The sequence below is a fragment of the Chaetodon auriga genome, chromosome 5, assembly GCF_051107435.1.
Source record: "Chaetodon auriga isolate fChaAug3 chromosome 5, fChaAug3.hap1, whole genome shotgun sequence".
Classification (NCBI taxonomy): domain Eukaryota; kingdom Metazoa; phylum Chordata; class Actinopteri; order Chaetodontiformes; family Chaetodontidae; genus Chaetodon; species Chaetodon auriga.
In genome coordinates this window covers 17,710,193-17,737,955 of record NC_135078.1, presented here as the reverse complement: position 1 = coordinate 17,737,955, position 27,763 = coordinate 17,710,193, and the positions used below count along the sequence as shown (strand labels likewise).

Genomic DNA, 27,763 nt, shown 5'->3' with positions numbered 1-27,763 from the left:
CAGAAAAGCTCACCCACTGACTGACAGTGCTCGGAGGCTAATGGAGGCCAACTAGCATGGATCAGTGGCAAACACGGCTCACTTATCCTTAATGCTAACTGCAGGGTTCTGCCCTGCGGAGTGTGACACCACCACCACCACCGTGAGCGATCGCTGCCAGTGTCTCAAGTCAGTCAGATGATCATATTTTATTTTATTACATGCTTTCTAGTGTAGTTTCCCATACCGAGACAGAGTCAAGAGAAATACAACCAAAGAGATTTTCCAGCTCTCCCATTACTGTCTTGTCTCTTTGTGTCAAGGGCAGGGTGAGAAGTCTGTTTATAATCCCTGCCACTAGTACCCGGGTGTCTGTGAGTCTGTTATAAACTGGATAGTCAGACAGAGCGGCAGAGCAACAGCCCAGGCGATGTAGGTTTATTTGCAGAAGTCAGACTGTGACACCTGGCTTGATTTGATTAGTAAAAAGCTGTGAATGAGTGTTGACCCATGCTGACCCGGGCCTCCACTCATCTCAGGCTCAGGTTTCCAGACATTCACTCTGCAATGTGTTAAGAAGGTCTGCAAACTGCTGCTGATTAAGAACTAGCTCTTGTATAAATACATAAAGAAAATTTGGCTTTCTCTGTAACACTGAATATCCATGACAAAATAAGCAACAAGTAAAAAAAAAAAAAAAGTTAAAAAAAACCCCCACGTCTTTAAATATTAATTCTTAAGGACACTTAAATAAAAACATTTCCTGATACAATCCAAATCATTCATCCCGTGTATGTGTTACCTCTTGCTTATGGCAAATATATGTTAAAAAACATCATTTTTGAGTGTTTCGATAGCAGAATTCCTGTTTTCCTGTACAGTGTTCAGTTCATCACTTGGGATTTACAGTGACTCAGGCATGGTGTTGACTGCAAATTTCACTCCTGATATGTCTTGTAGCATATAGAAAAACATCCCATGGACATATTAACAAGGTGAAAAAGTCTCTTGTAACTCTTGGTCACGTTCTGCAGGACAATTTAACTTCAGCGTCATTGTGACTTTAAGAATTTAACCCTCAAAAACTCATCTAATGTGCTTCATCAGGACTGTGTGAGTGTGGTTTGATCCCGTTTGATTGATAGTAACCAAACAATCAAGCAGCTGTCATCAAACTCTGATTTAAACGTAGCTAACTTCTGATTGGTGCGCAGATGTCACATCCCCTTTCTGGCTCAGCCCAGCCCACTTCAAACCAGTGAGAAGAGACTGTTCTAATGTAAGCGAAAAAGTGTGTGTTCCTGTGGGAACCCATCACTCACATTAAGAAGCTGATTGAGAAAATTAGGTTTCAGGACGTTTAAGGCTCAAGAAGTATGTATCATTAATGTTCTCCTCAGGGCAACGATAATAATGTAACTCTCATTAAAAACTTGTATTTAAATGACCGTCTTAAGGTGTTTATGAGGGAACAGGAGAAACGGTTTGTAACCAAGGCCTATGAAAAAACATTTAGGTGACTCAGCAAGCAAACAACTGAATTAGGGGGGTACAGAGTCCTCCTGTCGTTACGGTAACAGGCCGAGGAGGTCTCTAAATGTGAAAAAGAAGAACCCCCCCCCCCACCCTTCATTAGGAAATTACACACCATTTGCCCCTCATTCCTATCCAGTTACCCAGGCAACTGTTAGCTGTAATTTGGGTTAATTCACTGGCTCCTGGGCCCTTCCGTTCCCCTTTGTGCCCCATCATAAAAGAGATATAACACAGATGCACACACACACACACACACACACTCGTACATGTTTCTCATGCAGTAACGCACGCAGTAAGAGAGACTAATCCTCATTTTGTTTGCTTCTCTTCAGCGCGGCTGGGAATAGACTGTGCGTGTGAATATCAATGAATTGCACTGAAGGGAAGGCCGAGCTTAAATCTGTTCATTCCCAACACCTGTACATAGCTGTGGGAGTGAGTAAGTGATGGAATTCCAGACGGAGTCGCATAATTGCTGTCCTGCGTCCAAATTTTTTGCACAAAAAGACACTTGTCCCCTCTGACCCCGTCCTGTCTTGAAGTTGGGATCGAGGGAGGTCTACTGTTTTCGCTCCTTTCAGAACAAAAGGAGTGGAAAATTGTGTGTTTTCCCATGGGGTAAATATTGAGAGAGCAGAGATATAAACGTACGGAAGAAAGGCTTTCCTGAGCTGCCTGGGTCTCTGTTGCACTGCCAAAGGCCTGTGCGTCACTTGATCCATTGTTTAGTGTAGAGAGGTCTCGGTAAGCAAGCGGCTGCCTCCCTGCTCCAGCTGCAGCCTCTCCACTGTTTATGTTTGCAGGGCCCTTCGCCTTGAAGTGAGGCTACACAAGCAAAGCCTGGCCATATGTGAGCACTGGGCCGTCAGGGAAGTCACTGGCCTTTTCTTTTCCCTTTTTCGACCCATCTCTCTCTGAAACTCTTTTTTTTTTTTTTTTTTTACTCTTCCTCTCCCCTACCTTCCATTCTCTTTTATCCTCTTCCTCTGTCCCTCTTCCTTCGTCCTGTTTGCTGTCCCTCGCTGACGGTGCGGCCCGTCCCTGACAGCCTGCTCTTTTGAATGAAGATGAAGGGTTGGAATTATCTTCTTGAGTTTCAAAGACCTTGGTCCTGAATAGAGGAGTGAAGTGGTAGGTATTATTACCCCTGTGAGAAATAATTACCCCTAAAACTCCTCTGTGAGAATGAATCTCCGTCTGCTCAGCAACAGAGTTTGACGGACAAGATGGTAATTATGTCACCAAAATATTTCAGCTAGTACAAATATTCTAATATTTATACTGGTGTGTCACGCTGACATGCACAGCGCCGTCAGGAGATGGAAAACATACAGAGAGAAAGCCACTGAAGGAAATATGGAGTCAGAAATGCGCAGTGTATTAGCTTATTGGGGTTTCATAGCGTTCCAGTGATTCACTCAAATATTTTTATTTGGAGTTCAGCGTCATCCAGTCTTCTGGGGGAAAATGGCTATCCAGGTTCAATGATTACCACGTTAGACTGGATCCTTTTTTTTTTTTTTTTAAGCATTAGGGTGAATGAGTTCAGCTCTTGTGTTTTATGTGTGTGCCTGAATGTTAGTGGTCCTGACCTTGACTCCTGGGTGGGCTGCGGTGGCTGTGTGCTTGTCTTGGATCATCTCTGGACCCTTCTGTTTACTGAAACAACAAGCAAGCAGTGTCCAGGGAGGAGAGAGGAGTCACACGGGGAGCATCCTCAAAGGCAACACCTCTCTCCTTTTCTTTCCCCTGCTCTAGCACGCACACACACACACACACACACACACACACACACACACACACACACACACACACGGTCTGCAATGTGGAGCCCGTCCTCGGAGCCCTGACCACCCACATACGCTACGGTCACCCAGTGAAATTAAAACGATGACTTTCCTTTGACCGCTTTCTTAATGAAGCTCTCATCTGCTGGAGGCGTTGGACACGTTGAAACCAGTTTGACTTAATATTTGTGTTAAAATATGATCCCATTGATGATACAACCATTATTCTGCGAGTGCAGGAGAGAAGCCCTCCCACACTGATGCTCTATAAATGGATCTTTCTTCTTTGGCTGCCTCTGAGCTGCTATTATGACAGTAGTAATATTGACTCATCAACTCTGAGAAGCTCATCTGATGTGAGAGAGGCTTTGAAACTGGTAAATTAAAAGGTGTCATAAATGTGTGCACCACTAAATTGCACATCACCTCAGGTGAGGAAAGTCCCTGCTCTTGAGCAACCAAGGTAAACAACTTTTCATTTCAGCTGCAGGTGACAACACACACGCTGCTCAGACTGCGGCTTTGAAGGAGGTGCAACTGGAGGAGCGTTACAGATAACACAGCTTCTGGAATTTCCCACTCGTGGAGAGTAGTAGTCGTCATTACGTTAAATTAAAGACATTTAAGAAAAAACAGAAGAATATATGCAGTAGTTTTTCTCCTGAGCACAACTTTGCTGTAGTTCTGTGATCAATGTGACCTAATTGGTAACAACAGACGCCCCATCTGCTCTACAAGCATAATGTTCCATGTGTGAGACTTTATTATTTGTCTCTTCACCAAAGTGCAGGGACTGTTTTTGATAAGACACAGGCGTAGATCATCAATGAGAACTAACATGACATCAGTTTTAATATAGTGTGTGTGTGTGTGTGTGTGTGTGTGTGTGTGTGTGTGTGTGTGTGTGTGTGTGTGTTCTGCCTGCTGCAGATTCTTAGTAAGAAGGCAGTTTGAAACCTTTGCATTTTGTGCCCTCCAGTGGCCATATTGAATGTTACCACAATCACAGGGGTGTTTCTCATAGGAAACTACACAGTGACACAGTTTATGTGCTTTAAATTGTTAAGTCTTCTGAGACAAATTAGCCATGTAAGACAATATAAATGTATTAATGTATTTGTAAGTTTAACAAGAACAATACATCAAACTGATACAACAGACTTGGCTTGACAATCCTGCATTTTAAACATAAAATCTAATTGGAATCTGGACTCTAAATTGCCGTCTCTTTACCTTTTTGCATATCACTGTTGCATATCTCTGCTCCCTCTGCTTGGAATCAGTTGCAGCCTGAATCTTTGGTGAATCTATTTTAGGATTCCCATGTTTGTTCTTTGTTTTCATTTTACATTCATCTTACCCCAGGACCACCTCTAGAAACCAATAAGTGGAAGAGAGTGAGATGACATTTGCAGGATGCTTTTTCAGATCATTTCATAAATGCACTATAAGAGATAAGATGTTGATATTTCCATAGATAACTAACAAGTCTTCCTCTGGCTGCAGGCTGACCCTCGAGGTATAATTCTGATTCACAAATGCAATGCCTTAAGTTATTACTGCTGATAGCAATATTAAAAGCTGTTACATAACTTAACTTATCGTTATAAAGACAGTGCTTCTCACCATTTGTTTGCTTACTCCTTTGTTGTTACCATGTAGGTGCTGATACTGTATTTATAATAAAGGCATATGTGTGCTGGTCATGTCAGTGTCTGGAGAGGAGCATAAGGTGAACACAAACTGTGCAATATAAAATGTTCAAGTATGAACCTTCTGATCACACTTTGTTTCAGGCTCTCACTTGTGGAAAATGAAACTTGCTTATGTAAATATTAGGAAAGCGAGGATCACATTAACCTCATCTACCCCGATGTCTCAGTGGCAGGACAGTCAATATGAAGTCATGCTGCACAGTCAAACATTGTTTAAAAGCACAAAACTTTATTTTAAATTGAAGGGGAGATCTCAAGATAACAAACATGTTTGTGAATCTGTCAGAGTTGAACAAGATTATGTTTCCAACCCTATAACATGAAATGAAGCCAGATCTTTAGAGATTAAACAGCTACAGATAAACATTCATCAGTTTAAAATAACACACGAAAGTACCTTCAGAGATTTATATACTGTACACGTCCACACCAAGGGACGAAATAGAAATGCCTGAGGAAGGTCAAATACGACAGTTGACAAATCCATAATACAAATACCATAAATTACAAGCATATTATAATGACTGTAGGCCCTTGATTCAAGCAAAATCCAAAACATTTTTAAAATAACCACAATAACCTACAATATTACAGCAGATTTGCTTTTATAGGATGATAGGATGATGTTTTCATCAATTGTCTATAATCTTGTAGCGCTTTAATTGTTGTGAAAGTGTTGGACTTGTCTCAGTTAGTGCTATATGGGATGAATAAAGACTATTTTCATGTGAAGATGAGTTATTCTGTGCCTTTTTCAAACAGTCAGGCCAGACGTGGATCATGTAGGTCACTCTGACCTCTTACTTTTCCTATTCCCTGCACTATTCCTCATGGGGAGGATCATTCATTACGGCTGCCTAAACAGCCCGGTCACCTCATGATTAGTAGCTCTTTCAGGTCAGACGTCTCGGTAGGACGTACGGTCGTGCGTGTCCACGTCTGCATACGTACACGCACAGCTGAGGAAATGTTTACGCAAGCTTTAAACACTGTACATCATCCTGTAAGCAGCAGGCTACCAAACCCAGGTCTCCAGTGCCTTCTCATTTCTCAGGAACCATGTACAAGCTCATCAGTTCCCGTCCACCCCCAACTGGTTTTGCAGATATGAGAATGGTGACTGACACCTGAAGTCGTCTGGTGGTTTACTCATCTGATCAAATGTTTCCTCCATCTCAGAGGGGAAAGGTAATGACAGTTACAGGTGTGTTTGTGTGTGCGCTCAGCAGATAAGGTGCCAGACTCATTATCACTCATATTCCTTTGCAAGATTTATGACTAAACCGGATGCACACACACACAAACTTGCCAGTGATGTCAATGCTTTGTCACATTTGTTGAGTCCGAAGATGCTTTCAAGGACAAGCTTAAAAAAACATTTCATGAGTAACTGCAGTTGCATTACAACTCATATTTCTTATATACTTAACTTTTAGATTTGAATATGTTAAAGGAAGTGTACACAAATTATTATCAAAATAAGAGCCTATTAATATCAACCCTTATGATTAAATGGGCAACTGGATCGAAGAAATGCCGCAGCGTGTTGAAACAGTGCCCCCTTGGGGACATGATGCCTATGAATGGCAACAAATTTACACGCAGTGGTCACTTTATGAGGTACACCTGTACAATGCAACTGCTCTGTCTTAAATTCTTCCACTACAAAGCTCATAGTGTTCAGTTTCTGTTGACACTATCAAGGCAGTGTCAATTAGATTATACATGAATTATTGTGGTCACAGTTAAACATTGTGTTGTAATGGATACTTTATAGAGGTGACTCTGGGTGCACGTTCCTCTATTGTGAGTGTAGGCTCAGCATATTTAGAACAAAGTAGATATGAGGAGGGATTAACACAGAGCCGTGGGATTTGAACATTTTTAAATAAACAAGAAAGTGATGTATCAATCCTTCTAAACATTAAGAACTGAAGACAATAATTCCTTTAATGATGATGCTTTCCTGAAGGTGGCTTACCCACAATGCAACACAATATACAAACAAGAAGTGCCACTGCACACAAACTAATAAGAGTAGTTAGGTTTGTTATCACCAGTTTCATAATGATATTTACAGCATAATACTCAATCCAAATGTCTTTACGTCACTGGTTAGTTATTCCTACCACTTTCATGAGTTGCGCTTCATCTGTGCATTTTTCTTCTTGACATAGTCCTGTAGGCTGTTTAGCACAGACTCTGCATAGAGGACCTTGAGAGGAATAGTCTGCAGGAACCAGCCCTGTATGCGCACACGCACACGCACACACACACACACACACACACACACACACACACACACACACACACACACACACAGACACAGACACATCCATAATCACAGGGACAAATCAGCCTCTTGCAATTTAATTTGGGATTATTTGGCATTATCAAATGACTGTGTCAGTGAGTCTTACCAGAACGATGTGAGAGACACTGCCATGCGTTTTGTCTCCAGCTTTGAGGTACTGCAGCGAGCATTTCACAAAGTGCTCTGGGGACAGCGTCACCATGTTGGTTTTTTGGAAACCTGCCATTCGAGTGGAGATCCCGAATGGAGCCACTGCCTGAGAAAATAAGGCGGATAGAGACAGTTCTGACAAGATTTTCAAGATCTGAAGAAAGAATTTACTCCAAAGTAAACTCATTCCCTCCTCCTTTCATTTTCAGATCTTGAGGTGGAGTCTCAATAAGAATCACAGTACCTGTATAATAATCCCTTTATCTTTGTATTCTGCTTGAAGACCTTGAGAAAATCTTTGCACAAACACCTATAGGAACAGGAATTAGAGCAGGAGTGATCATACGATGTGATTCAGGGAAACTAGAGGTGCACTTGTGATGCTGTGCTTACAGTACCTTAGATGCAGCATACAGGGTGTACAGGGGGAATGGAATAGAAGCAACTCCAGACGAAATATTCACAATCACCCCTTTCCTCCTGTAGAAGTGGGAAAAAAAAATATTGTGGTCTAACATTTTTTGGCCAGAAACTCAATGTTCATCAGCATGTTAGGATTTACACTAAATGATTACATCTAATGAACAAAACATGGGAAGGAAACCTGCTCTCCATGCCTGGGAGGATTATTTTGCACATCTGGAGAAAAAAGAAAATAAGTTTGTATTTTAGACAAATATAGGGGTTGACTGAGTTCATTTGTTTGGCAAGAAAACGAAGAATCCCACAGAATGTCCATCACTTGTACTCATGTTATTAATGTTTCAACAGTAAACTTTCTGAACTATTGTCAATATGAACTTGATGAAAGTTTGAGGACCAAAATGTTTTTAGTAAAGAGAATAAGTGATGGACAGCGTGAGGGATTCTTTGTTTTTGATCCTACACACGTGTCACTAAGACTTTATGGTGTCTGTTTTGAAACTGCAATACACTCTTACCTTGGCCATAGTTTTCACATTGCAGTTTATCATCTTTGTAATTGTCTGAAAGCACAGATAAACATGGGTCCCAAGTAAGCTGTCTTTATTGGTAATTAAGGGAAAGAAAGTGCACAGGGGTGCATACAGTGATTCCAGCCAACGGTTTCACCTCATTCCACTGATCTACAGGTGGTGGTAACAAGTCAAGAAATGCAGCCGTGTGCCAGCAAAGACACAGCAGAGAAGCAACACTGGATGAAAACGTAGCTTTTGTTTCCTCTGACCGACACTGACCTGGTCCAACTCTGCAGAGTCAAGGAATTTGCAGGGGATGAAGCTGGGCAGTATGCCGACATTATTGACTGGGGTAGAGAAACAAGAAGCCTCAGTTTCAAAGATTGTGAAGAAAGGAAGGCATTTGTATCCTATAAACAATGACCTTTTCTTGTATTTTGTGTCTGTGGAAGCAATTATTGTTTCAAACATTACATGGAAACATAAAAAAAAAAATCCAACCTAAAACCCCAATGTTGAGGTCTTTAAGCTGATCCTCGATTTCACTGAAGATGTTTTCCTGTGTGAAGTCTGTTACTATCACTTTCACCCTCTGCCCTGTTGTATCAGCTGTGAAGAAAGAAAATGTGGAGTCAGCAATATACTGCACATTATGTACTTATAGATGACAGCATACTTGTAGATGTAATCCAAGTTTTAAAAGCAGACACAACACAATATGTAAAAACAGAAAGCAGGTTTTTACTTATTTCCTTGGCCACCTGGTCCAATGTTTCTTTGGTTCTGCTCATCATTACCACGTTCATTCCTCGCTTAGCCAGCTGAGAGAAGCGATAGTGCAGTGGTGGGTGGTAGGAGGGATGAAACATGTAAAAATTGACAAACATTAGCAGATGTGCATCAAATTTTAACTTGCATGATGAGCTGAGCAGGATGTATTTGTTGCCCAGGTTTGAAAATAAAAATGCTAGTAGCCAAATTTTTTTTATGGCATTTAGTATTTTTATAATCTGTACATAATGTGCATATATATATAATTGTTTTTCTTTTCTTTTTTTTTTTTTTTAATCTTTATCTATCTACTTTTTGTAATGCTGGGTGTGGGATCAATAAAGTCTTATCTTTACCTTTGAAGATGCATTCCTTTCGTGCCCTATACTTGAGTATAAAGTGCAGAAATATTTCTCATACCTGCAAACACAAGTAAGGCTGTTTAAACAATCACTTACCACAAATGCATATGCTCTTCCTATGCCTTCTGAAGCACCAGTCACCACTAAAACAGGGATGCAGGGGTGCATGTTAGAAATGACTTTGATCAGTTGCCATATTCTCTTGCAGTTTCCATTCTGAACACTAGAGGCACTGTGCATCAAAGCTGCGCTACGTCATCTTCCTTCCTCTGCTGTCAAACAAATCCCAGGATTGTGTCTGTGTTTGTGTTTGTTTACACTATACCCCACCCATCCTGTTCCACCAGACCGTACTTATACAGCGTGTCCTTGGTGGTGATAAAGAATTTGCTGAGAACAAACAGGAACTCCTTGTTTCTGAGTGCTCACTCTCCCATCTCCTCCTGACCCTGATTACAAAGATCACAGGCGCTTTTTTCCTCACTATTTTCAGACAAATAGTGATGGGCACTGATATTTGTCCAGGCCTGGCTTTCCAGGACTTAGATTTAAGGTTAAGTAAAGCCAAGTGGACTTTGGATGAGATGGTATGCACTGGTTTGAGCTCTTATCAGCATGGGGCTGCAGGCCAAATGAGTAATCTCAGTCTGGAAGCTGCTGAAATGTGCTGATTTTTTTTTTTTTTTTTTTAATCAAATGACAACAGTGTCAGATGACAAAGCTCTGAGCTCTAAAACTTCGATAAAGTTCTCACTTATTCCATTTGAGAATTGATTTCATGCTCTGTTCTGCATGCACAAGAACAAGCCAATGGGATGTTTTTTTTTTTTTTTGCTTTTAGGGTTTCTTTTATGTTTCCTCTCTGAAAAGCTGAATCATAATATGGTCTTCTAGAAGACAATGATTGTCTTTGGCACACTGCACACTCCTCACAAAAATCAACTGACCCTTTGCAAACTAAAATGAAAGGATGAGTCTTTAAAGTCAAATATGATGGGAATCTTTCTGTGTCACATTAGCTTTAGATACTAAAAGCTCAAAAACGGTGGCAAATACCACTATTGTGCTTTACCCCCATGTGGTGAAATGTTATTTGAGTCAGATTTATAGAGCTGCACAACAACCAGAGGGCTGCTTCCTGTCTTTTTCCAATTTTTTGATGCCAGTCCATGCAATGGGCATCCCCATTTTCGCTCTACACTGGCTGCCATTTGCAGCTTACATTAGTCTTACCGGAGAAAACTGCATATTATTACATTACTGGTCTTATCAAAAACACCTTACTAGTCAGAAAACCACTCATCAGTGGTCAAAAACTCCTGCAGACATAGTTGCACAATAAGTATTACACTGCAGGAAACACATTCTCAAATTGTTGTATATTTTGGGTTGCGTAATAACGGCATTGTTCAGTGTCAAACTGCGTGACTGAAATAAACACATAGACAACAATAATCTGCATTCAGGCCAAGGGTCTCAGACACGGCTCTGCCATTGTTCTTTATGCAAATTATCTCTGAGGACTGGATTGAACGGTCCAAGCATCAGAAGGACAATGTTAAAAAAAATTATCCCAAAGTCTTGAACAAAACGTCATTCTCTTTTCCAATATGAAATACACATACTGTCTGTTTCATTTAGGTTTGATAAATCTGTTTTGTTTAAGTCACACAGGTAATTTTTATTTTGGTACCAATCTAATACAATGTTTTCTCAGCTCAGTTTGTTATTTTGTTTCAGCACACCATAATTGCCAGCAAAGTATTAGAGACTGTTTCTACTGAGGGCAGCAGGAAGGGGTAAGTGTTTCTTGGCGTGATGAACAGTTTTCTTTGTTCTCACAGTTGTCATATTGTGTACTGATTCACAGTGAGATGATTGAGCTCGGCCTACATTAACAAAATCTCTTAGTTTCAAAGCACAGCTTGATTTACAACAACAAATAGAGAGAAGACAGCCGAGGGAAATTTTCTACATTTATCCAAATAAGCGTTAAATATGAAGTAGTTCAGCATACATTGTTGGCTGCTGCAGTGTGTTTTTTGATGCTTTTTTAGATTCTGCCATCAGTGCCATGGTAAATATGCCAGTTGTAATGTTTTTTTGAATTGAAGAATGATATATTCATTACAAATCATTATGAATCCCACATCTTTAAGCATTATTCTTAACACAAGCATCCATACACTATCCTCAAATACACTTACTATTCAATCAACGGCACAGACACACACGCAAGCATACATACTGCAAATATTCATTTCATATACATTGTCCTCAGGTGGCCCAAATACCACACAATACATCCGAGGCCACTTGACATTGAAAAGGCCCAACTCTGATGGGGACACAAACTCTGTAAATGCAAATGTAGTTTCAGATTGTCAGGGCAGAAATAAAAGAAAAGGGACAGGTTTTATGCAGCCTGGAACATCCTGTTCTGATGCCTGTTTTTCTTTTGTGCTAGAATGGAATGAAACTGCACCAGCCCAGTATACTTTGCTTTTTTATTAGGCTTCTTTTAGTGCTGTGGGAGACTGAATAACCTCTTCAGAAGATGCCAAAGGATTTCTTGTCAGTTGATGAGACTGCTGGGACCTGCAGGGAAATGTTTTGGTGTAATTACCAGGAGATGGCCTGAGGGAGGGGCCAGAACGGACTGAGTGCCCCCGGTGGTGTTTAGGTTAAAATACACTGACACTGACCTCAAGTTCATATGGTTGCGCATTTGACTACATGCACCAGCTGGAGAAGGTAGTAGTGCCTTTCTTTAATTCCCGTTGTCAGCTTTGTCAAAGGCAGTTCATTACAAAATGTTGCAGGAGAGCAGGGCGGATTACACCGTCAGAGGCATTGTGCATCTTCTTTGACATCAGTGACACCAGTTTACTTCCCTTGTCATATTATTATTATTAAACTATAGCTACATTGGCAGGGAACATTTTGCAGATAAACTCAGAATTAATGTTCTGTGATATTCAAGTAACAGAGTAATTAGTGCTGCAATGTGTTTTGTAGGTACGTACATAACATTGATGAGATCTCTTCTCTGTTAATGTAAGCAGTTGCTCAATAGGTACAAACATCCAAGAAACTTCTGAAGTAAAGTCAAACTTGCCATTTTAGTTTCAGTCAGTAAACAAGTGCAATCTTGTGTAACAGAGGAAGGTCTAAACAAGTCCAGAGCTGTGAGCTCCTCTTTTTCTTTTACAGTTTTACTGGCAGTTCTTTTTTTTTTTTTTTTTTTTTTTTTTTTTATCATGCAGCAGTGAGCTCAGCCATGTAAACATTTGCCACTGTTTTTTGCATGTTCTTGCTTGTACTTCCATGTCCTGTCCATCGAAGTCCTTGCATTTGTTAGCCACAATATGACCTGCTGTAGGTCTGACGTACAATTCAGCACATGCTCACACACACGTACGCACACATACACATCACACACACACACACACACACACACACACACACACACACACACAATGGGGACATAACATAGATTTACATTCATTTCCTGCATGGTCACATACATGCACACACATGCACATGCACACATACACACATGTGCATGCACACATTGCTCACCTGCCCACTCTCCCATAGAGGTGAAAAAAGATTTTGACATCGGAAACCACAGTTTTGGAAAAAGCATCCTACTGAAAAGCAGCAGTTTCACTCCATAATAGACAACAACTGCAGCACCAAGAGAAATGAAAAACAGCTCCATTAAATCCATGCTTGACCAGCTCAGGAACTAACTCCAGCTTTTAGCCTCTCTGTGTTTGTATGCTCTGAGAGAAAGTTTTTATTTCAGTGAAATAAAGAATGACAGAAAGAGGGAATAGCCCTAGCAGAGGACACTCCCATTTCAAGAATACACACACACACACACACACACACACACACACACACACACACACACACACACACAGACTCTCACTCTACCTCTGACTTGCATGCAAACACACACACAAATAGTACATGTTGAATCGAGTTGTAATGCTGTTTAGCTACTGAGGTTCTATTTTTTAGAGCTTAACCATTAGGGATTCAGGGGGTGACAATTAATACTTTTAAAACCTAATCACCAAATGAATTTCCCTTGATTTTTGCTTAAAAATTGCAATAATGATAACTACATACATATATGGTATATGGTAAGCAAAAAGTACTTTTAACTATGAGCAAGAGCAGCCAATAGGGTCCTGCCAAAAATAATTTAACACAAAGCCCAAGTGAAGGGGCTCTTATATACTCACACACTTACCAACAATATCATCTGACACTGTCACTGATTTCTTTTCATGACTTAAAAGCAGTATATAACTAAAATTTGTAATGTTTTCCAAGTCAGTCTCCTGCCTTTTACCTGTCTGCCCTTGAGTTCTGAAGCTGATGATTAGCCTGCCTGCTGTACTTGTACTTCTACTTGGGTCCTGTGCAAATACTAAAAACTATGTGGCCCTTTCTCCTGACTGGGTGGTGTACTGTATGTGTTGTAACTGCAAAACAAAAAAACATTAAAAAACATAAAGCCACTTTGGTGGGTGCATGACTAGTTGAATGTCAACTGGGGAGGGCAGCACATACTCTCTGGAAAAGAGCCAATTTAAACAAGTGACTGCTGAAGAAAGCTGAGTATTGAGCAAACAGTTTTAAACCAATATTGTGATATTGCGCCAATATTGTGCTTGTTAGGTGGCCACAAACATGACTTCATTTAGATGTTCTTCTTGCTGTGTGTTTTCTGGATGTGTAAATGGGCTTTTTTTTTTTTTTGCTAACACATTATCCATTAGCACTTGATAAGCTGATTTTGATATGAGGAATTTCTTATAACACAATTTATATTGATATCCTGGTTTTATCTATAGTTGAAACAATGAATCAATTATTGACCTGACACAAATGTGACGTTTCTCCACTTTTCTGTGATTGTAAATGAATTATCTTTGGATATTCCAATTATCTGTTGGCTTGATGAGACAAGTAATTTAAGGACTTTTTCTTGAGTTAAGAAAACTGTGAAGTATTTTCACTTTTTTGAGATATTTTATGGTCCAAAAGATCAATCAAGAAAGTATTTAGCAGATTAATCAGTAATGAATTTAAATATTAACTGCAGCCCCCCTTTTATCCATAACACCCTTCCTTAAAGTAGCTTTAAGTATTTCATCAATTTCTTCATGCATTAGAAGCATTGAATTTCTTATTAGTCAATTCTGTGTTGAGACTTTCTTTCAATTACACAAAAATTAGGGAAATATGTCTGTGAATTACGGTATTACAAAGAAGCAATAGTCACATATTTCACATTAACTTGGATGTGTTGACAGTGTTTACAGCTTCAGAGGTAGTCGGAAAAAAATTATACAGAAGGGAAGGCTAACTGTTTATGTATAAATATAAACCTTAGATTTACATAGATGTTGCTTTACGAAGTCTCATAATTTCCAAAATGTTGTCTATGCTATGGGTACCTTCGAAAAGACAACAGCGATGATGAGAAGGAGTGATGATAACCGCACGTTTATCCGCAGCATACAACTGCAGCTGGCTCCATTCATTCATGACGAGCCTGCTAAACCCCCTACGTCATCAGCGTGCGCCTGCTGTGTAGCTCGCGCCATTCCTACAAGCGTGTGTTTCCATCTCCCATTACAGTAGCATTGGCAGAGCTTCAGTGGACACTGTAACAAGCACAGTTTCAGTTTTTCTGCCGTCAGTCTTTTCGGTGAGTCCGGTTTTATGTTTCTCTTTTTAGACGTTTGCTTGAGGAAAGACGTTGTTTTGCAGCGCGGACGTTGTTGGCCCTTGGTTTCGTATTGAATAAGTTTAGCTTGCTAGCTAGCCCAAAGTTAGCTTTGGTGTTTTGAGTACGCACGGTTTGTCGCCCGTTTCTTATTGAATGGATGGTTGTCTTATTTACATAGTACATGACACGCAGAGAGGGCCACCAAAGCAGTCTGGACTATGAAAGTCAATTGTGAATCTAAATAATGCACATGTAATGGTGCAGTTGCTGCACCCTTTCAATTCCTGTACCTTTGAGATTGTTTTGGCTCTCTCTGCGTTTCAGAAACAAACTAACCCGCTCCACAGACACGTTTCTTATCATATGTGATTGTGTCTTGATTTTGAAGTCCGTATCATAACAACGTTTCTATGCTGTGACAGAGGCCTGTGGACGCTGATAGCTGTACATTGTAGTCGGGCCAGGCAGAGGATAACTTCGCTTCAGTCTCATCAATCTCGTATCGTGAATCACGTTTTAGTTGTTTGGGTCAGCGCTATCAGCGTTTAGCGTTCATTAACCTGAGAGGATAAAGTAATGTCGCCGCTAGCTTACATCTTCAGTCAGCCAGCATTTGACAACTAAGCTAGCTAGTGATAGCGGCAGAGGCCGTTAAATATGCAAAATACCCGACATTTGGCTGGCTAACGCTTGATAAGACCACCAAAACACAGTGTTGCCTTGAGAGGGTCGTCCACGCAGGTGTGACAGCTAGCTGCTACGATACATCAATACCGAACTGTCAGTGTTACCCCGTATGTTAGCAAGCTACCTGTTACACAACATGCATATTTGCTCTGCAAATTCTTGGTACCAGACACTCAACAATCAAGTTTCCCATAGTGAATTTGAAGCATACGTCGTGAGTATGCATGAATTTCTGACCCAGCCAAAGTACAGTATATAATGGGAACGACAGGCGCACAGCTGTGACATGTTGGGACGTGTTGCGACGTATTTAGACAACGCAGTCAATATAAAATCTGGCAATATCCCTTTTCGAAGAGGACAGTTTTCAATGTCTATGTAGGAAAAGCACATTTTTAAATAATGAAATCAATAATGGCTGAATTACATCTTGCTGCTTTGTTTTTGAAGGTCCTGGTATTTTGCCTGCTGGTTTACTGTCACGGCTTACTGGGACACTTGAACAGTGTTAGGACGGGGCCGTCATTGATGTTACTGCAACCCCAATTCAAGACAAGTTGGGATGCTGTATTAAAATGTGAACAAAAACAGAGTGCAGTCATTTTCAAGCAAAACTGTTTACTAACAACAGTTTGCCCAAGAGTTCACCAGCCCATGTAGTAACATCCTTTACACAATCATCGCTCCATCCTTTGATCCTTTTGAGGACGCTCCTGTCAAACCTGTTTACCTGTGGAATGTCCCAAACAGGTGTTTTTGGAGCATTCCACAGCTTTCAGTGTTCAGTCTTTTGTTGCTCCTGCCCCAACTTGTTTGAAATGTGTTGCAAATTAGGGCTGTCAGAATAGGGCAAAAATGATGTGTGTTTATTCCTAAAAGAAAAGAAAGCCAACCAAACTAACAAACAAACACAAAAAATATTGTTTCGAACCATTCAAATGTTTATTGTTGTGCATTATGTCCATAAGAGGGCAAACCAATTCAATGTGAGATATACTGCGTGTATAGGTATATTTATTTCAACATAAACATCTTCTAAAAGATCTACACACTGACACGTCACAAAATATAGAAACAGAATAATGTCCTGTACTGTGTTGAATTAGTTACTGGATTCAGCTTGACCTACATTTCATTTTCAATCTGTGACACTGACATTGCGTGCAGAGTTTCCAGTTGAAAAAAATGTTGTCGATCCACTTGTCCTGGAAGATTTCAGTGTCCCAGACAAATGGGAAAGATTTTGGGCAGATATTCTGTTGACCCATGTTTTTGTGTTCAAATGACTAATGGAGGAAACTGGTCCAGTATTGAGTGACAGCGCTGCAGCCAGCAGTCATGAAACAACTGAAACTGAAATGTAATCCGCCTGGGCGTTTGAGCACTGTCAATGTACGCTACTGCTGGGCACAGATTGCTATCCTGTGTCTGACAGCATTACGGAAAGGATCCCTACAGAGATTAACCTTTTTTGTTAAAGAGTAAGATCCGTTTTGCTTAACCAGAAACAGTCGTGACGGAGCTCTCGGCAAGGCCACCAGACTCCATTTACAAAAACACTAATTTTACACTGTAAAACACACCGTTAAAAATTGACAGAACAAAATAAAAGAAAACAAAATCTTCCCTCTTTATCTTCCCACGGTCCCAACAATCACCACCAAATCTGGTTTGGTCTGTTTTTTTAAGTATTGAATTAAATGTCTTTGTATTGTTTTCAATTGAGTATATGTCAGAAATGATCAGCAAATGATCACATTCTGTTTTATTTATGTTTCACACAGCATCCAAACTTTTTCTTTGATCGTTGTAACATGTGCTTGTCCTACTATGACAAGCCAAAATTTCTGCAATGAAGGAAACTGCCCCTGCCCCCCCTTGGCAGCACCCCTGGCTATACTAAGTAATTGATCACATACATCACACTAACCTCTGCAGTGGCCGGAACTGCTTCTCTTTGACGAGGCTTCTGATGTCAGATGGTGGTGATGCAACTTGAAGTTGGTTTGTGTCAGTCAGTTTTGAACTGAACTGTAAGTCTTTGTAAGACTCAGTTTTCGAAAGAGCTGCTCACAGTAGCTGGTCTTCGTGTTGCAGCTCAATGTCTTCATGTTGTAGTTTGTCAGGCACATCAGCTGGTTCTATATTAGATGGTGTAGTGAAGATGTTCAGCTGCTTCTGTTTGCTTTTCATGTCCTGATTCATATGTCACAGCAGGCTTTTATTCTTGCAGAGTAGGAAAAAGCACAGTGTTTCTTCTATCCAGCTGCACCTGCCACAGCTTTAATATCACTTCAGGTGATTTCACAGTTGAAGGCAGAGAGCTGAGAAGCTGGCTGGAGCTTCAGGTTCAACACTGAGAGGTATACTGTCCACCATGAGGGTCAGATCACACAGACCTTTTCTATGACTGAGTTTCCACGTGAGGTTTTTCTTCATCTCTATGAATTATTCCAGACAAACTGACACTGTAACAATTTTACTCTGTCTGGTGTTAGCAGCTCTGCACCAGAAAACAGACACTCCTTCGCAGCTCTCATTCAGAATGAGGTTTTAGCTTCTTAGCTATTAGCTCACTCACCACAAAACTTGCCTGCATACCGCTGTCACTGTCAGAATGTGGTCTTGTGAAAGCTGCTTGCTGGGCTCCCAAACTCAGCACAAGAGCACTCAAACAAGTATTCTGGGCCAGTAGGTGCTGTAAAGTTTACATGAATGATATGTCAGATACCAGACAAGAACATCAACAGTGATATTTTTTTTTCATTGGTGCAGTAGCTTAAAAACACAAACAATTGTAGCTAATCATTTATTTAGTTATAGTTATTTGACAACAATTACTTTCCCTTTATTTATTTAGCACCTTTCTGGTGCATGGCCTTGCAGTACAATTACAATTACAGTTAGCAGTAGTATCCATACATAAACAAAATGTTAGTCAGCTGTTGTTTCAGGCACATGCTTGTTACACAAAGCAACAATGGGAATGCATGAATTGAGGTCATGATGTCATCATTCTCCAAGCCCGCTGTTTAACATGAACACACAGAGACTAGTGTGTCTCCTCACCTGCAACCCAGAGGGCCTTTTCAAAAATCTCTGTTTTAGTGACCTAAAACTCTGCATGTGGACGAAAGGCCAAAACATAGAGGAAAATATTTGTTTTCCATAAATATCCCTGTAGACAAGACCTGAGACAATCTCACACTTTTGTTGTTTATATATTGAGTGTTACTCAACTTTTTAATCCCATTCATTAATTCCCATTTCCAACTTTTCATACTCCTTGAGCTGCTTCTTCAGACAAAGTTAAGCCAGCAATGCAGTTTAACTCCCAGCCATTATACAAACAGTGCAGTTTAGCTCCCAGCCATTATGCAAACAATGCAGTTCAGCTCCTAGCTTACACCATTTCTGTGTACTATTTGCATCCCTTTTCCACTTTTCCAACTATTTGTGCTGTACTTTCTGATGGTTTACGCCACTGCAAGCATCAGTAAACTGCTTCACATCTAGCCTCGTTGTGTGATTTCTGTACCAGCTGAGTGTTGCCAGCAGTTGAATTTGAGCACGGTTTGTTTTCAGGCTGTCCAGGCTCTGCTGCTGTTATACCTCTCTCTACTGCATTTAACTTCTCTATCTGATCACCAGTTATGGAAGAGGAGAGCAACATGCAGATCATGATTACATCATATGTTATTTTTGTTTTAATGACTAACCACTACGTAACTTGAGTTGATGATGCATGATGTTTACATGCCACAGTGTCTTGGCTTCTATATAGGAGCTCCAGAACGCATATTTAGGCATCTCAAAACTGGTATAAATGCTTATCCAGCTCTCTGAATTAGAATATGATGTTTACATTTGCAAAAACATAACCAGGATACCTGATCCTAGCGCAGTGCTAATGAGCATGGGCATTAAATCACTGTTATATTATGGTATGCAGGTACAATCACACCCTATAACAGACAAACCCCTTCACAGAGTCTCCTTGTGGAGTTGCTCCTGAATTAATAATTCATGCTGTGTTTATTAAAGGAATCAGTCTTTGTGATGTGACAAGTGTGGCTGAAGCACTGTTATTATATTGTTGTGTTTGCAGAAGCACACAGTGGATCAGGCACTGAATATTTGTTTCTGGCCTATAGATGGCAGCCTTGCTCGGTATTTTTTCTGCTCTTACTGAAACGTCCTAATGAGTGCCCCTCTGTGGTCCCAGAGGTGACAGTTTCTCCAGACCGTTGGTTTCTCAGCAGAATTAATTGTTCACGAAGATAAACTGAGTGTTTTGTGAAAAGTCTTTGTTTTTAACACAGTTTGCATCTGGAATGAAGTGCTTACAGCTCCCGACTGCACGGTCCCGACATGATTAGTTTACAGATATAAATAATGTGTTTCTTTTGTGGTTTTTTTATCTCTTGCTTATCAGATATTCTCTGGAAGTGTTAGGAGCGCACTCAAAGCTGAACAAGAAGATAAGTCGGGGATGTTTTGTTGCAGGAAGAAATAAACAACCATGTTATTTTTTCCCCCCATCAGTTATCCTGTTATTGTCAGCCTCCTCTGGAAATGTTGAGATATGACCTCGTAAGGAAGCATTCACGATCCCAAAGTAGGTCTGGTTAGGCAACGGTTAACTATTCTCTCTGAGAATCCCTTTTTTTAGGCACAGAGGCGACTGACTCAGGTACTTCCTTTGAAACTGAAAAACACCTTTGGACCTGTGAAGCTGGGGTGCTTGAATACTATCTGGGACATAGAGCAGCTCTTTGCATGGTAGAGATGACTGCCAGTGTTTCTATCAGGTGTGCTTTTCTTTATTCAGAAGGATTTGTTTCTTTCTCGCTGTTTGACAGTGATTTCAGCGCTTCTTGATCTATAATAAAAACGGTGGAGAAAGGGATAAAGCCAGACAAAGCAAAAAAGACAATTCCTTGTTCTGACATTTTTTGTAGATGTAATTTGACTGCCTCAGCTTTCAGTTGATGTTGTATTATGTTGTTTTTCCCTACGGTGAAACTATTTGAAAAGGTTTTCTCCCCCCCTCAACTCAGCCAGAACTTTTCACAACAAGAGCAATGAAACTCTTCCCTTGTCTGTTTCTCCCCCAACCCCCCCTTCTCCTCTTGTGCTCCCCCTGCAGATATATCCAGCTATGGATATAGACGGTGCCAGTTCAGTGGTGCTGCAGGCCTTAACCCACGCTACCAGCCAGGACACAGCTGTGCTGAAGCCTGCGGAGGAGCAGCTCCGACAGTGGGAGACCCAGCCAGGCTTCTACTCAGTCCTTCTGGTGAGGGATGATATCAAATGATTGAATAGTTTTCACTCCAGCAGATTTTTTCCAAACTTTAATGAATAGATATGGTAATAAATGTGGTGTATTTTCACAAAAATCAGGGCGATGTTGCATTTGTGCCAATTTCTAATGTCGTTTTTAAGTAAGTAACTTAATTCAAACAACTATAGGACGCTGTTTCTCTGTAGATCAGCTCTTAAAAGGAGGCAAATATCTTTTCATCTGCATAATAATAGCAGATTGAGAGGTTGTACGTATACTTCATCAAAGTTTACATGATAACAACAAAAAACAAGATTGTGAAAGGTTTGGAAATGGGTAGAAAGAAGGGTTTGTGTTTAAGGAATACACACAAATCTCCATTTAATAGTTTTATTAATATTTATTAACGGATATTTTACTGTTCTCTTTCATAGTCTAAGGTCAGGCATGGTCAAAAAGTCAGTGGGGCAATTCAGCAAAGCTTAGTGTGCAGTCATCCTCTCTTCCCTGATCAGCACCTAACTTTTGGGGCACATTCACCACAAAACCAATGTGATCCAAAAAAAAACATTTTAGAAAATATGTTTGTTTACCATCTCGGCCGGGCTTAAATGAGAAGATAGATTTCAGTTTCATCTCTGTGCATTCAGTAGAGAAATTGGCCCAGGATGTGCGCTGCCTAGCCAAGCCACCAGCTTATTCAGTTCACAGGAAAATGTATTATTTTCTCTATTTTTTCCATGAATATATTGTGGAAAAGAGAGACAATAGACAAAGTCCTGTTTAAGGCAAAGTGTGTCTGTGGAGACACATTTTCCAGTAACATTAACGTGGTGTGTGTAGTCATTTTTCTGACTTGTCTGGCTAACCATCTAACCTTTACGCAATATCTATAAATGAACATAAACAGTATTTAAACAGGAACTGCTAATAGCTATTTTACCAAAATGTCAAGCAATAGAGGCTCTTGAATGAGCTCTTTCGATCTACAGAGCTTGCATGGAGTCCACCATTTTGCAAAGTTTTGTGGCTGCCATGGGTTCTCCTACGTGCTTATGTTGCATTATCAGTGTCATTACTTTGTCCTGTTGTCATGGTTGTTATATTTGGGGTGGGGGGATTTTGAAAACCCCTGTCTTAGATCATCTTTGACTCGTAGTTTAGTGTTATTGGAGACACAAAATTGAGTTTTTGATTAATTTTCTGTAGCTGCTTCTGCTGCCATGGTCCATATTAATTAAGCCTAAGGTGCGCAGTGTTCCCTGTCTCATTTAATTCAGGTGAATTATGTCTCCGTACATCACTGCAAAGATGGCACGGACAGCGTCGATAAATCAAAAATCAGCCAGGCCAGCTAAATTCAAGTTGCACTTATGCATCTAATAAAAGTTTAGTGGCAGTAGGCAGATTTTCACTTGCAGATTCAAGTCAATAGTTACACAGTTGGATGCTTTTAAGCCATTTTTTTAACTCATGTTTGTCCCTGCACCTCCTAAACCTGAAAGTACAGGAGCCAAGATTCCAATCTCTGATATTACTGTGCCGCTCTCTGTGGAGCTCCTGTCTTTGCAGTGAATAGGAGGATGACTTTGAAAACACCGTGCCAGTACTCAGCCAGATCTTCTGCGGTTATGGCTGCGTTTTACAAATCAGAAATGTTAGCACTTATGAAAAATACAACTGCATTTGTGTGTACCAACTTAGACACCCTAGATCGCAAAATCAGCGTGCCCTGTATTTTAATACAGGTGTTTGGTTAGTCTAGTCTGGGTATCACACAGTATTAACTGTGTCTTTAAATTGCCTGGTATTACCCAGGTGAGTTAACAAGAAAATGTTAGCTAAGCATATGTGTGTTTTATGTTTTTTCCTCCATAGAATATCTTCAATAACCACATGCTGGATGTGAACGTCAGGTGGCTGGCTGTGCTGTACTTCAAAAATGGCATTGACAGATACTGGAGGAGAGTAGCGCCTCAGTAAGTGGCTGCCTGTCTCTCTTGTTCCCCACTGCTGTCAGCCTCGCTCTCTCTCTTCTCCATCGTTTTCTTCTTCTCTCTCTTCCACGGCTCGTCTTTATTCTCTGCTTCATTGTCTCATTCATTCTTACTCTGTGTCTATTCATCAGTCTTAATCTCTCTGCCTGTTTTTGAGGCTTTTTGTCACAGATTTGTTGTTGCAGTTTTCTGTTTTGTCTCTATTCCTCATTGCCTTCTTTTTCCCCATTGTCTTTCCTTTTACCAGTTATAGCTTACGTCTGTACTTCTGTCTCCACCACTTTTCGCAGCTTTCCCCTTTCTCATTTTTTTACCTTTCATCCTGATTATTCATATCATTGTACTCTGATTTTGTACTCCGTTTATTCTTTTGTGTCTTTTTTGTCTGGTGGAGGATCAGCTTTGAGTGGTAAAAGCCTACAGTCTATCTTTGGGTACCCGACTTGCTGGCTTTTGTTAGATTTGAATTGAACATTTGCTCTTAAAGTTGCAGGACAGCAGTTGGCCGGAGGTAATCAGTTCTGCCCCAGCGCGTTGTGGTCACTCTTTGACCACTTCAAATTATTGCTATTCTCTTCTCTCTGTCTAAAGTTTGCTCCTGTTACTGAAGTTGTTTCACTCTTGTCAGTAGTTCAGTAAACTGAATTTCATTTGCCAGAGTGCTGTGCAAGGGGTTTTGGCCCTTGGGTTATTTATCTGATTACCTTTGGTCCACTGTCATTAATCCAGGAGTTGGATACTGCATAGGACAGCACAATGCATGTGGTGTTACTTTACAAAGCGTAGGCTGCATTACATAGCACTTTTACTCTGTTACTTATTATTATTACTGTGATTCACAGTATGTATGTCAACTGAGGTCATAGTTGTTTTTTTTTTATTTTAATGAAAACAACAATCTAACATGCTGAAATTCTGCTGAAATCCTTAGAAATGCATGGCGCATTCTTCCATTTTGGCACTACTTTGTCATCTGGTTCTGTGGGAAGCATTAGATGATATGATGTCTTAAGATATTCCTTGTGCAGTGTTGTGCATGCTGACTCAGTGGCATGGCTCACTGAGTCACTTAAGTGTAATGGGGCCATCATTAATGTTTTTAGTTCCACCTTTGCTTTTTCTGCTGTGACAAGTCAAAAGGTCTTCTGTGGAAAAGGTCAACTGCTTTTTCATAGCTTGAAAAATCTCCCTCTCATGCCTTTTTATTAATTCTGTCCAGGACTGCACCCAGGCCAGCCAGTTGTCCGTAATTGCTCGAATTATAAGGCTGCAATTCATTTTAATGTAACTCATGTATGAAAAACAGTAGAGTGAGAGAAAACTAAAACTTACATGGCTTTATATGCTAAGCGTTTCAATGTGGGTTCACATATCTTACTTTGTATGATCTATAAAACATTATCTTGTCTCATCTTAAAGCAGAAAAATAACCAGAAATAAACACTCAGGAGATCTTTGCCAGGTTTGAAGGCAGATCTTATGTCTTTGTTTTTTCTCCCTTTTCATCTCTGCACATTTCAAAGGTCCTAGTTTAAAACAGTTAAAAAAAAGTAACCATGCAGCCTTCATGTCGTTACTATCTTTGGTGGCTCTTTAATTTACATGACACACTGATGAAATATCACTGAAACAGAGTAAGACAGTGCTCTCTGCGACTGGCTGATTAGACTGTTAGTGTCAGAACTAGCCAGACACATGTTTTCTGTCAGTATTGGCGTGAGAAATTGTTGTGACGTGTTTTTGTAACAAAAGGATGTTTATGATTTGTGCTGCATTAACTTTCAGCTCTGAAAGGGACATGGGTTTTGGCCAGGTTAAAAATACAATTATTAAGATGGACATTTTTAACAGTCACAGGTCAAGTAATAATAATAAATAAAAACTGCGGATGAGTAATCACAGCACTTTCTGTCTGCAGTCAGACAAAGGAGCACGCTCGTAGCAGCTTCTTAATTATTTTAAGTGCAGGAGGTCGACAATCTTTTTAACGTATACAGTCTGATGCAGATGTTGTTGGTATGAAAGTGATTAATGGTCTTGTTGGAGCACCAAGTGAATACAGATACATAATGTGATCCTTTTTTTTTTAATACTGTTGGTGCCAAAATTGATTTTTTTGTTATCGTATTATATCAGTGTAATTTATAGTGTTGTTAGATTGCTGCTAGACTGTCCTGTTAATACAGATGCATGCCTCCCTTTGTGTGTGGGAGAGCAAATAGTTTTTTGATGGAAGTGAAAATGTTGTTTCTGAAAAGCTAAATGCCAACCGGTATGGATTGGAGCCGAATATTTCTTTGGATTAAAACATGTTGTGAATTTTGGAAATGATAACATCTATCTTTCGACAAAAACAAATCTATTTTTGGACTTTACAGCACTCTATCGGAAATTGGATCACAGGAATCGGAAACTATCACACGCAGCCAGCACTGGAAGCTAATTCTACGAATAGTATAAAACTAATAATGTTAGTGTACCCTAAACTTTATCTGCAACCGTGCAGACGTGCCGGATGTAAACAGAATGAATAGACATGGGGGAAAAAGCTGCTCAGCATTCAAGTGTTGTTTTAGAAGTCGAATGTCAAAGTTGTGAATGAAGCTTTGAAGCGTCAAACTATTCGTTACAGCTCTAGATTATAGTTTCTCATTTTACACCTTTTATATGGGACATACACCTTGGCTTTTATCCCAATGCGATATCAGTCTGTTTTGCAATTGCCGTGCGCTATAGTTTGACATTTGACTGTTTTTTTTGTTAATGTGTCATGCATGCAAACATGCCCAGCCCACACAGGCTTCTGAGACACCGCAAGTTTATGTAAGACGGGTCCAGAATGTAAGCATTTGCATAATTCTGTCAAAAGCCTGACAAGCGTGCTCATTCCTGTTTTCTGAGATGCCTTTTCCTCGAAAGGGGTTTTAAATACCTTTCATGACCTGGAGAAGAAAAAGAAAGCTGTGAGCATACCCTAACTTTTCCATAACGGCAGCTCAGTGGAGTGAAACCAAACTGTATCCAGTGAAAGTGATGTGTTAGTAGAAAAAGAGGCAAAGTAAGTTAATGCAGAGAAGGGACACTGTAAAGGTGGCGCTACCTGTTGTGTGACTGGCTATATCTTTTCAAACATTTTGTCCAAAATGACCCGTCAGAAGTGGAAAATCAAAGGCCACACTGAGCTACGGTTGCCATAAAGTGACTTTCTCACTGAATTTGCCATTGTTTTTTTTTTTTTTTTTTAACTGTCAGCTGAAGGAAGGAACCTTGCTCAGGTGATCAAAACATTCAGAGAACCTGCCTTTGATTAAGATGAAGTGTAATCCTGTTCGTTTGTTAAGTTTAAAATATATCCCTACATCAACTGTGGCTGAACTGAAAGAAGACAGAAAGCAGCCAGAAAAATATGAGCTTTTGCTATTTTCTGTCTCTTGTGTCAGAATAGCTTTTCTCTGTGAACCGTCTTTGTGCCCGTCTTGATTTTCTTTTTTCCCCCAGTCATCAGATTTTCTGGTTCCTTCTGCTTACAAACACAAAACAAGGCTCAGGCACACACTTGCTTATGTTAATATATCTTTTAATCTCCCATCCACACTTCTTTAAAGCTTGCTTTACTCCCAGATTCTCAAAATATGTGTGTGTTGTAAATCTTGTTCCACTAATTCACACTCCTCCCCCTAGTAATTTGTCTTCCACCCATATCTCTTCCCTCTGCCCAAGGTTACAGCATGATTCATTCCTCACATCAAACACTCGCCCACTCCATCTAGCTTTAGCTGCAGTTGAAGTCGACAGAACAGGGTAAATTAGGGTAACCCCCCACCCCCCAGATTCACACTGTCACTCTTTTGCACACACCCCTACCCTGTTTCCGAAAACTTAGCCTCATGTCACAGACTACAAGATGTGAGTTGGAGGAGAGCAGGGAAAGGTTTATCCAAAGCTGACTGATTAAATCAGGCAGCAGGCAGGTCCTGCACAATAGAGTGTTATACAAGGATTTAATTGATCCCATAACAACTCATATTTTCACCATACTCTATTAAAGCTTGAGGTTTGAAAAGAAACTAAGGAATCTCTGAGGATATGAGCTGCACCCTGTCGTCATAATGTGACATGATGACTCAGTAGTAGGGGTATAAATAATTCTCGTCATGATAATGGCAATAATTCTGACTTGTTGACATAATGATGCCACATTGTTATGCACAGCGACAACAAGCATTGGCAGAAAGCGAGATTTAACCTGCTAAAGGCTCCAAGATGGAGGAGTTTGTTCCAAAAAGTGGAGCGACTTCATGAGTGTGGAAGAAGTTTGGGTACAAAAGATCAGATGTACAACAAACCACGGTAATATGTAAGAAGTTGAAGACGACTATAACAGCATAATGGGGCAAAACAGCAAACTTAGTTCACCACCTCTAGCAGAAGCGCTCGGTTCAGTATGAGAAGAGCTGAAAAAAGGAGAGCTCAACAGCTGCTGTGAGC

General features: G+C 40.3%; 2 protein-coding genes across 2 annotated transcripts in view; one reads left to right on the top strand and one right to left on the bottom strand.

Moving 5' to 3' along the window:
• Positions 1-5,226: 5,226 nt before the first annotated feature.
• Positions 5,227-13,342, bottom strand: hsd17b3 (hydroxysteroid (17-beta) dehydrogenase 3). The gene is made up of 11 exons (XM_076731830.1): positions 13,135-13,342; positions 9,649-9,695; positions 9,165-9,240; positions 8,921-9,028; positions 8,699-8,766; positions 8,423-8,467; positions 8,086-8,120; positions 7,880-7,961; positions 7,726-7,791; positions 7,438-7,587; positions 5,227-7,262 (listed from the first exon to the last, which is right to left on the bottom strand). Exons 1-11 carry the CDS (start codon positions 13,283-13,285, stop codon positions 7,152-7,154), a joined length of 939 nt encoding a protein of 312 aa, XP_076587945.1. The 5' UTR covers positions 13,286-13,342; the 3' UTR covers positions 5,227-7,151.
• A 1,815-nt stretch (positions 13,343-15,157) lies between these two features.
• ipo11 (importin 11) overlaps positions 15,158-27,763 on the top strand; it is a 112,377-nt gene continuing 99,771 nt past the window's right edge. The window contains exons 1-3 of the mRNA XM_076730814.1: positions 15,158-15,283; positions 21,141-21,290; positions 23,157-23,257. Of these exons, the coding sequence (XP_076586929.1) occupies positions 21,153-21,290; positions 23,157-23,257 (239 nt within the window). The 5' untranslated portion in view covers positions 15,158-15,283; positions 21,141-21,152. The remainder of the gene's footprint in view (positions 15,284-21,140; positions 21,291-23,156; positions 23,258-27,763) is intronic.

Coding starts and splice junctions, on each gene's coding strand:
- hsd17b3 (XM_076731830.1), bottom strand. CDS start 13,285: ATGGATTTAATGGAGCTGTTTTTCATTTCTCTTGGTGCTGCAGTTGTT. Junction 8,767..8,920: donor CCTCAACATTGGGGTTTTAG/GTTGGATTTTTT, acceptor TCTCTACCCCAG/TCAATAATGTCGGCATACTG. Junction 7,263..7,437: donor GTGTCTCTCACATCGTTCTG/GTAAGACTCACT, acceptor GTGCGCATACAG/GGCTGGTTCCTGCAGACTAT.